The sequence below is a fragment of the Quercus suber genome, unplaced genomic scaffold (genome assembly GCF_002906115.3).
Source record: "Quercus suber isolate HL8 unplaced genomic scaffold, Cork oak 2.0 scaffold_116, whole genome shotgun sequence".
NCBI lineage: Eukaryota > Viridiplantae > Streptophyta > Magnoliopsida > Fagales > Fagaceae > Quercus > Quercus suber.
In genome coordinates, this window is record NW_027069581.1 from 1,216,438 (window position 1) to 1,226,141 (window position 9,704).

A 9,704-nucleotide genomic window follows, 5' to 3' on the forward strand; every position below is an offset into this window, starting at 1 on the left:
TTTTAATCTTCACATTTTATTTAGTTGGTGGGTAATGTAACAATTTCATATTAAAATAAAAGAAGATTATAATTAAAAAAATACTAAAGGTAAGCCAAACTTATAGGAATACTCCAACTATAAAGTGTGAAACCACCACAAAAATGCAATAAAGAAAAGAAAAGAAAAAGTACACTAATGCAATATTGACATGACAAGAGGGAAAAGATCTTTATGCAATTAAAAAAAAAAAAATCACTCCCAATACATCAAACTTGAGACTTTATTTCCATCTCATTAAAACATTTCAAAAATTAGAACTTAGAAGCAACCTTCTCTCGCTCATCTTCTTCTCTCTTTCTCCCTCTTTATTTGTCTTTTTCACTGCAGTCTTTCCAAAACAAATCTAAACCTCCCAAAACAATAAAGATCCAGGGACTATGAGCTATTGGAGTTACATAAGAGATTCATGGGGGCTTGGGCTTTAGTCGGAAACCAACAAGATATTGCTCCGGCCAAAAAGGGCTGTCTATCGACCATTTTTTCAGAGAAGATTTTTGGGGTAGTCTTTAAGGTTTGACTGATGAACTCGTGCTTAGTATAGAAACCCAGACGGTTTAACCATTGGTGAAGAGGTTCACAAAAAATTTTAATTTTCTAATTTTCTTAGTTTAAAAAATCGGAGTGATAACTGATTCTCGAATAACCCAATTCGATATCTGGTCTGATTTAGGTTTCAAAATCATGGTCTATAAGGAAAATTGTTCAATTTGCAAGGTTAGCAGCATATTGTAATCATTTTTGAAAAAAAATGTTTGGACTTTAATTAAACCCAAAAAAAAAAAGAAAAAACCAATTAACATCTATACCTAAGAAGAATAAAAAAAAAAACAAAAAATGTGTTACACCCTAATTATTTAGGGAGGCTAAGGGTATAGTCTAGGAGATAACATGAAATTTACCCTATTATTTACATTTTAAGCTTTGGGAAGCGAAATCTAAAACCCCAACCCAAAAACCCCAAACATAAAAGGAGTCGAGGAGTAACACACATCTGCATCTAGATTCCAGAGTACTGAGTAGAGACAGAGGGAGAGGTGTTAGGGCGAAATCTAGCTAAAAATGTCGATGTCGAAGAGCTCGAAGATGCTCCAGTACATCAACTACCGTATGCGCGTCACAATCCAAGACGGGCGCCAGTTAGTGGGCAAGTTCATGGCCTTCGATCGCCACATGAACCTCGTCTTGGGCGACTGCGAAGAGTTCCGCAAGCTTCCTCCCGCCAAAGGCAAGAGAACCAACAACAACGAAGAGCGCGAGGACCGCCGCACCCTCGGCCTCGTCCTCCTCCGCGGCGAAGAGGTCATTTCCATGACCGTCGAGGGCCCACCTCCTCCCGAAGAGTCCCGTGCAAAGGCTGCTAATGCTGCCGCCATGGCCGGACCAGGTATTGGCCGCGCTGCTGGCCGAGGTATTCCAACTGCACCCCTAATTCAGGCTCAGCCAGGCCTCGCCGGTCCTGTCCGTGGAGTTGGTGGGCCTGCGCCTAATATGATGCAGCCTCAGATGGCGCGGCCGCAGCTCTCAGCGCCTCCAATGACTTACCCTACGCCCCCTGTGATGCGGCCCCCTGCGTACCCTGGACAGGGTGGTCCTCCTCCTCCTCCTCCTATGATGCGGGGGATGCCTATGCCACAGGGTCAGGGCCAAGGCCAGTTTGCTGCAGCAAGGCCACAGTTCCAGGTTCCCCCGCCGCCGCATTTTGGTCAGAGGCCAATGGGGCCACCACCACCTGGTCAGATGATGAGAGGTCCGCCGCCGCCACCCGGTCGTCCTGGGATGCCACCTGTTCCTGTTTTTGGGCCTCCCCGACCCAATATGCCACCTCCACCAAACCCTCAGCAGCAACAACAGCAGTAATTAGGTTAGGTTTTTAAACTGATTTCACTGTTGTCTCCATACAATATTTTTGTTGCTTAAATCCATTTTAACCATGTGTATTTAACAAATTTTATTTTTATTTTTTTTAGACATGTTTCTATTAGTAACTATAAAAGCAAGTAGATATGTTTCTATTAAAGTTCCTTGTGCATAGTAATAGGTTCTTATGTATTGTTTTCTGAATAGAACCTCCCACGTCTGCCCCACTTACTTGTTGCGCCTAGCAGTTTCAGTGTCTCAAAACAGAGGCAAGAGGCACACTCTTGGACTGTATTATAGTTTATATGGAGACTTGAAGAGTCACCACATTTGACAACATCACATGATAATGAACCTTCTTTTGTGTATTTTCTATCTAAACTCATTTATGAATTGTTTTACTTGGTGTAGTGCCACTCATGCATTTCAGTCAATGATAGTCCTGTATGCTAGGGTCTAGATTTAGCTGGTTTCTATTGAATTTTTCATATATTTAAGATGCTTTCAGTATCCCTTAAGGGTAATTATGTATTATCCGGAATAAATGAATGTACCTTCTGAATTTACATCAAATGCAAGTTTGTTATCCATCCGGAACACTATACAAACCTATTTGGAGGTGAGGAAGTAAAGATGCTTTCTGCATGTCTTGTCTTATGAGTATGATGACCCTTTGTCGCCCTTGCATGATGTCTTCTAGTTCTAGTGGATGATCATATTCTTAGACCTTGGGCTTCATAATTGTGATAATAGACAATCTATTTGACCTTATGCTTTTCTTCATTTTGAGTTGGGTCTGTGCATCATATTTGTAAAGCAAGACTTTTATAGAGAAGATATGGGTACAAAATAGAAAATATTTTCATGTGTTTGTTACCATCTGTTTGATTTTCTTTGTTTGACCTTATGGAAGTGTGCTGATTTCAGGGTTTTGTAGATTAAGGTTGCTCCTTGTTCCTGTTATATTTAGAATTCAACTGTGCCATTGTAGATGTTCTTCTTCGTCTTCTTTTTTGAAAGGTGCATATACTTCATAGGAATTTGTAGAAATTCTGGCATTTTGGCTGCTTCTAGTTCATTTCTACTAACGAGGTTGAGTTGTGGTACACTTGCTAAGGCAAGGGAAATGCAACCAAGAGACTTGAATGGTGTTAGGTGCATTAAAGATGAAGATCAAAGAGTGTTAGTAAAAGAAGAGCAGATTACAGAGAGATGGAAAAGTATTTTGATAAACTTTTTGATAGAAGTGATACCATTCTTTCTCATTGGTGCATTAATCTAAGCAATGTTCATTCTATCCAAAGTCATACTCTTTGTTAATTCCTTATTGACATGTCATTTTTGACTACTTATATTAATGTCATTTTTGGCCTTCCTCTATCCTTTTTTGTTCCCTCAACTTGAATCAACTCTCTCTTTTGCACTGGTACATTGATAAGTTTTGTGGCGTTAATGTTAGTGCTTTTCTTGGTTCATCATCATGAACACCTTGTATGTTTCTTTCTTCTTTATTCATCAATAATTGTACTCATATTACCTATAAAAAAAAAAAAAAGTGCTAATTCTTTTTTTTTTTTTTTTTTAAACTTATCAAAAAAAATAGAATTAGCTGTACTTTATTCATCAATAATTGTACTCATATTACCTATAAAAAAAAAAAAAAGTGCTAATTCTTTTTTTTTTTTTTTTTTAAACTTATCAAAAAAAATAGAATTAGCTGTCATTTTTGTTATTCTTCAAATAAACAAATATTTCCTATCCATCTTTCCTCCTCTTCACCCTTACCTCAACCTCTATGCCTTTTGGCCTTCCCCTCAACTTGAATGAGGATGTTGTTTGTGTTGATGTTGATGAAGATGATGTTTTGAGCAAAAAAGATGTGAATAAAAGAAGTGATCTGAATTTTGATGCGAGGATGGGTGATGATGAAGTGTTTTCATCATCAATAAAAATAAAGGGTGAGAGTAGTTGCTTGAATTTAGATGATAGGAAGAGTAGCCGTGTGGCGGGCAAGGCTTGGTTGCAGTTAGGATTGTTGAAAAAGAATTAGGATGGGAATGGTGGTGTTGATGTTGTGTGGGATGCTTCATATGGTCTAAAAAGGAATGAAGATGAGGATGGTGCTGAGGATTCTGTTTGGGATGATGCAGATGTTTTGAAATGGAATAAGGATGAAGATGGTGGTGACAATGTTGTTTCTGATGATTTGGATGGGTTGAATTAAAAAGGAGTGAAGATGGTGGAGAGGATGTTGCTTTGGCTGATTTGGGTGGGTTTGTCACATTGCTGGAATCATCCTCTAGGGGAGAGGACATTTATGAGGATGATCAAGATCAAGAAGTGAAAAAAATGGAGGGTGGTTGTGGTGGTTTGGAGTAATTGCAATTGACAGTAGGGCTGAAGAGGTAGAAAAAGGACACAGGGCTAGGGAATTTGAGGTTATTATTGGAAGAAGTCATGGGAATGGAAGGACAATAGTTAGCGAGGTTGATTATGATTAAAGGAAGTTATGGGAATGGAAGGCCAAAAGGCAATGAGGTTGGGGTGAACGGGAGCAAATATGGATTGATTATGTTTGTTTATCTAGAGAATGACAAAGCTAATTTTGTTTTGGGATAATTACAATGGGGAAGGGGGGATTTGAATCTTGTACATCTCCATTGGAAACACCAAGAGGTGCCAGATGAGTACAAGGCTTTTGGCAACAAAGCTAATTTAGTTAGTGGTCAAATGCTTAATTTTGAGGCGATTAAAGCACTAGTGAAAAAGAGTGAGTTAAATTCAAGTTGAGGGGAAAAAAAAGATAGAAAATAACATTAATAAAAGTGTTAAAAAAAAGACGTCAATAAGGAAGTAAAAGTGAGTTTGACTTCAGATAAATAGAATTTTAAGAAGAATGCATATGGTCAACCTTGACTAGCCTGTTGAGGATTCATAGTCTAAAGCTTGGTGGTGGTTGTTTTTTGTAGTCCTTTTATTTTGGTTGTTTTTGGTGGTTGGTTATATTATTTTCAAAGGCTAGGATGTGATTTTAATTAGGGTTTCTATGATAATTGGATTATTATTCAGATTTAATAAATTTTCAGCAAAGAAGGTTGTTTTCTTTCTTGTGGGTTCTAGTTAGTCGAACTGGTAAAGTTTCTTGTTGTTGAATAAAGAACCTGGGCTTGAATCCCACCTACACCAAAAAGAATGAAGAAAAAATATCACGGAGTTGATGAAATCCTATCATATCTAAAAAAATAAAAAATAAAATAAATTAAGAAGAAAGAAAGTTGTTTGCTTTCTTTTCCCTGGCTGTCTAGCCCTGAAAAACAGTCCTTTGGCAATGATTTTGATCTCTATAGCTCTTTTTGATGTTTTAATCTCTAAATATGTCTAGTAGCAATTAGGTACTTTTTGTGGGTTTTACCTACATCATTTAGCGTACAAGATGTAGTCATCTCTCTTTTTTGTGGGTTTTACCTACATCATTTAGTATATGAGATGTAGTCATTCCTCATTCTACATGGTACCTCCCATAAGCACTCACATTGTAGAGTTGCAATGCTAGAGATCTCACACCTGCCACATATTTAGTGCTTTGACCTCAATGATTATGGATCAACATCCTCTCATTTCAAAGCAAATGGATGGGAACTAATCCATTAGTGAAGATTTAGTTTAGTGTAGTTTTTATTTTATTTTAAAGGCATACATGGGTTGTTTAAAATCTCATTCTATCAAATAAAGAATGATAACTGATTTTAAATGACATGACACCATATTTACCTTTAGATTCTCGAAACACTAAATTTTTACCTTGAAATGGATCCTCTCAATTTCAAAAACAAATGGAGAGAGTCCTTTTCCAATAATAATGGTGTTTGGCAAATGCTCCATATGTATGAAATATATGTTAGAAGTTTCATCAGAGTTTGATGCAGAACAGTAGGAAAATAAATGATAAAAGAGGAACAAAAGAGAAACAAGGGAGGAGACATTCTCAACTCATAACAATTAATCTTATTCAGATTCATCTGTCTTTCACCATTACAAAAGTACTAGTTAAATAGGGTTTAGGGGATTGCACCAGTATGGAAAACATCTAATTTAAATTCCTAAAAACCCTCAACACTAATAACCAAATTCAAAAGCAATATTAATTGTAAAACATAAAATCTTGGCTCCCTGCATCAGAGTTGTATAAGTTGATGACCTGGGATTATAGATTATGTGCTCTGCCAATTTTCTTGTTGCAGTCAATTACACCTCTAGGTATGGTTGACATTGTGTTCTTAAAATGATGTAGCATTTGTTCCTAGGCAAACTTCTTAGATCTGTCAATCAACTTCTTGATGTGAAGATTTTCATGCCCCTGATTTCCAGCATATGCTATAGACTCTTTAAAAAAAAAAAATAACAATTTAGCTTCTTATCAACTATGAAATCAACCCTAAATTGTCATCACTCAAGTGGCTCATCTGAAATTTAGAATGTGTTTGGCCCTAATGTCAATCAGTAACCACAATGATCCCAAACATATCACTTCTGTATTCTCCCCCATTCCTTTTCCATGTCCCAACCATTAAACCAACAAGTCAGTCTTATTGTGATCTCACTTTTGGTTGTGGAACACCATGTGGTCTATGTGCTGCTGCTCTAGTCTCCTAATGACCTCCTTAGACCAGTGGTCTCTCCCTGAAACCATGACTGCGCCCAACATACAGTGTTGTGCTTCTCCTCTAAGCCTTATCATCATTCCCTCTAATATAATAGCCTGGTGCTTTGCTAACCCTTTTTGTCATGGTGGAACTGAATACTCAAGTTTTGAATTCAGCCCACAATTAGCCAACCTTACCTTATGGTATACACACCACTCCTTGAGACAGAGTGACAGACTATGGATTATGGAATGGTGAGAGTTCTAGGAACTGCTCATTCTTTGTCAGATTAAATGGACGGCCCAATACCTATCACGGCAATGTTCTAGTCCCAATCTACAGTAACCACTTGGCTTTTACTGTAGATTGACAGCGGAGAAGGTCATGATGGGGTGGTTGATACAGGACAATTAAAAGTAACTAGAAAATTAAAGGATAATCCTAAGAAACAGCACTGGGGGTCACTTGGAATCAGCACCAAGCTAAACTTAGGCATCAGCACCTAAGGCATTAGGAATCAACACCCAACTATTGGAAAATTTTCAATCTGAATTTCATTAATCATGTCTATATTCAAATACAAAAAATCTGAAAATATAAATTCTAAAATAATTTTGCTTTTGCTTTTGCATCAGTGGTGATCTTTCACCAAAACATTTGTGACCTGGTAGCGATACTAGAGAGTCAGTGGTTAAGGTTATCCTATACAATACTCAATATGTTGGTTGATTGGTACTAGAGCCAGATTGGACTTATGGTTTTAACCCTTTATTAAGTTGGGGGTTTTAATTGGTTTTGTAGTCTTTTTCTAACAATACATTATGTTTTTCATGTAGATTTGTTTCCATAAGGTATTTTTTGGAGACATATTATAACTTTGCTTTTGTACTTACTTAAAAAAATGTTATTTATTTGTTAGAAGTAGTGTCAGATATCAGTGAGTGACAGGTTATCATGTGGTGCCAACACCATGAGACTAATTCAGATTTGTTTATTAGTATTTATTATTATAAAATTTTTAATGGCTTTTATCTAGGGATTGCCTTAGAATTTTCATTTTTCATTTTGGCTTATTTCTGTTGAGGATGCTGTGGGGTGTATTTTGAGCATTCCGGGAAGCTCTACAAAAAGGCTCCAGGAGGTATTTCGAACATAGTATTTTTTAATATGATTTTCTTGTGAGATTTTCTTTTAGCTTAGTGGTGACCAGGAGCCTCAAGTTGTGAAGCCTTGGGTTTTCTAGCTGTTCTAGGTTGTGAAGCACCATTGTGTCACTTTTGTTTTGACAAATGGTACTACTATCTTATCATGGAGCCAGCACTGCTTGTGTAAGCTCTGCTGTCCCAAAAATGTGGCAAGGGTACATGCTATTGAATGTTCCAAGAAACACAACTAAATCTCTGTGGAACATTGAAGAGCAATCAAATATATTGGGCAATGCCTCTTGATAATATTATTGTTTAGGTCTGAAATCATATGATTTTTCTCTTTCTTTACCAACACTCCTGTACTGCAATCAATTGTAGTCATGTATGCAAATTCCTACATGTGGTTATGGATCTGGCTTTCGTGTTGTACTCCTGAACGATGAAGATGCAATTGCTATTATTTAGAGATCCTCTGTGGTAGATGACAAACAAATCTCAAATTTGGGTGAAATAAAACCCACCACCACCACCAAACCTGAGTCCCAAAATTTGTGTGAAATAGATATTTTTATTTATTTCTTATTGAGAATATAGAAAATGGAAATATAGAACTGTTTATTGTGGCTGATAGCTCTTTGTTCTGGTGTCTTGATTTACCAATTGTTGGCCCTTTGATGCTCTTGCATAATGTTTTCTGTTGGGTCTCAGTTCTTTCATCTTGAATGGCCTTGGGATTCCATTGCTCTCCTCAGTGGGTTTTGTTCTCTTGGTTTGTTTGTTTGTTTTTTGGATATGTGCCAGGTGTGTAATTTCATGTTATTTTCAAATCCTGAACATCTGTTGCAAACTTTGAATTAAATGCATGCTTCTTTGTAAAAACATGTAAATGTAATCCCATTTTTTAATGATATTTTATTGGTAATTATACTCACCTTGTGGTCTTGAACTCATGACCTCACCCTCCACCATGTTCTTACAACATTTGAGCTAGAGATCATTTGCAAGTAATGTAATTCATAATTGTGAAAATTATATAATCATTCAGCAAGAAAAATTATAAAAAACTAGGAAACCGGTGTTACTAGTGTGGTTTGATATGTCCATTGTGTTTGAGTTATAAATAGACCCAGACTTGATGCATTTACAGATCTTACATTTTTTTTAGATTCTTTGTAAAAATTGTGGAAGAGTTACTCTACAAGGATTGTTAAGTCAGCATGATCCTTTCACTTATCTCTTGCAAATATTGCAGGAAACCCACCACCAAAAAAAAATGCTATGAGTGAATGTTTTGCATATATTTTGTTTACCTGATTTATGTGGTTAGAAAATAGTTATCTCTTATTATTTTCTTATACCCAAGTTTCCATAATAAAGCTTTCTTTGTTGGAAAACTCACTTCTATCATTGTTTTTTTTTTCCAGCAGGGATATTACAAGTGCTGTGAAGGTTTTCAATTGGATATTCGTCTCTTGCTGCCTTTAAATCCAGTTTCAAATTTGTTAATCCTTTGGACTAGGGTGAATCTGTTGCTGATATCTTTGGATAGTGTTGATGTCATGTTATGATTTTAGTGTAGTCTGGCTCTATATTGACGGTTAAGATGGATATCATGTATTGTTAGTGCAGGTTGTCAATTGAACAATTCTGTGACTGGGTATATATTAGATCTTATTACCCCCCAATTCTCTCTCCCCCTAGCTTGTGTGTGTGTGAAGTGATTAGTTGCATCTTATAATGATGACAAATATACAGGTTAAATTGATAGCCTAGCAGTAATGTCATCTTTGGTTGTGTTTTATATCTATGGTTCGAATAGACATGTTTGCAATGTATGGGAAGGTGTCCAACCCAGAAGGTGCTGGTGAATCATCTATGCTGCTACTGATCTCCCATACTCTTAGCGAGGTTCCTGTTTGAGCGCACCCATTCCTTTTTAAGCTGATTAAGATGTTCAAAAATAATTTTAGAATGTTCTTGGCTAATGCCATTATTTACGTGGTTCAAGCTGATT

The 9,704-nt window shown here is 36.7% G+C and overlaps 1 protein-coding gene across 2 annotated transcripts; it reads left to right on the top strand.

The window, feature by feature from the left end:
• The first annotated feature begins 922 nt into the window (after positions 1 to 922).
• Positions 923 to 9,375, top strand: LOC136068471 (uncharacterized). 2 transcript variants are annotated; one of them, XM_065775657.1, is made up of 2 exons: positions 923 to 1,903; positions 9,115 to 9,375. In XM_065775657.1, the coding sequence occupies exon 1, from the start codon at positions 1,102 to 1,104 to the stop codon at positions 1,897 to 1,899; it is 798 nt and encodes a 265-aa protein (XP_065631729.1). In that variant the 5' UTR covers positions 923 to 1,101; the 3' UTR covers positions 1,900 to 1,903; positions 9,115 to 9,375. The 2 variants fall into 2 exon arrangements, with proteins under 2 accessions (XP_065631729.1, XP_065631730.1); XM_065775658.1 differs by having other exon boundaries at positions 9,118 to 9,375.
• Positions 9,376 to 9,704: the final 329 nt, after the last annotated feature.

Bases quoted from the DNA above. Each gene is read 5' to 3' on its own strand.
- LOC136068471 (XM_065775657.1), top strand. From the start codon at position 1,102: ATGTCGATGTCGAAGAGCTCGAAGATGCTCCAGTACATCAACTACCGT.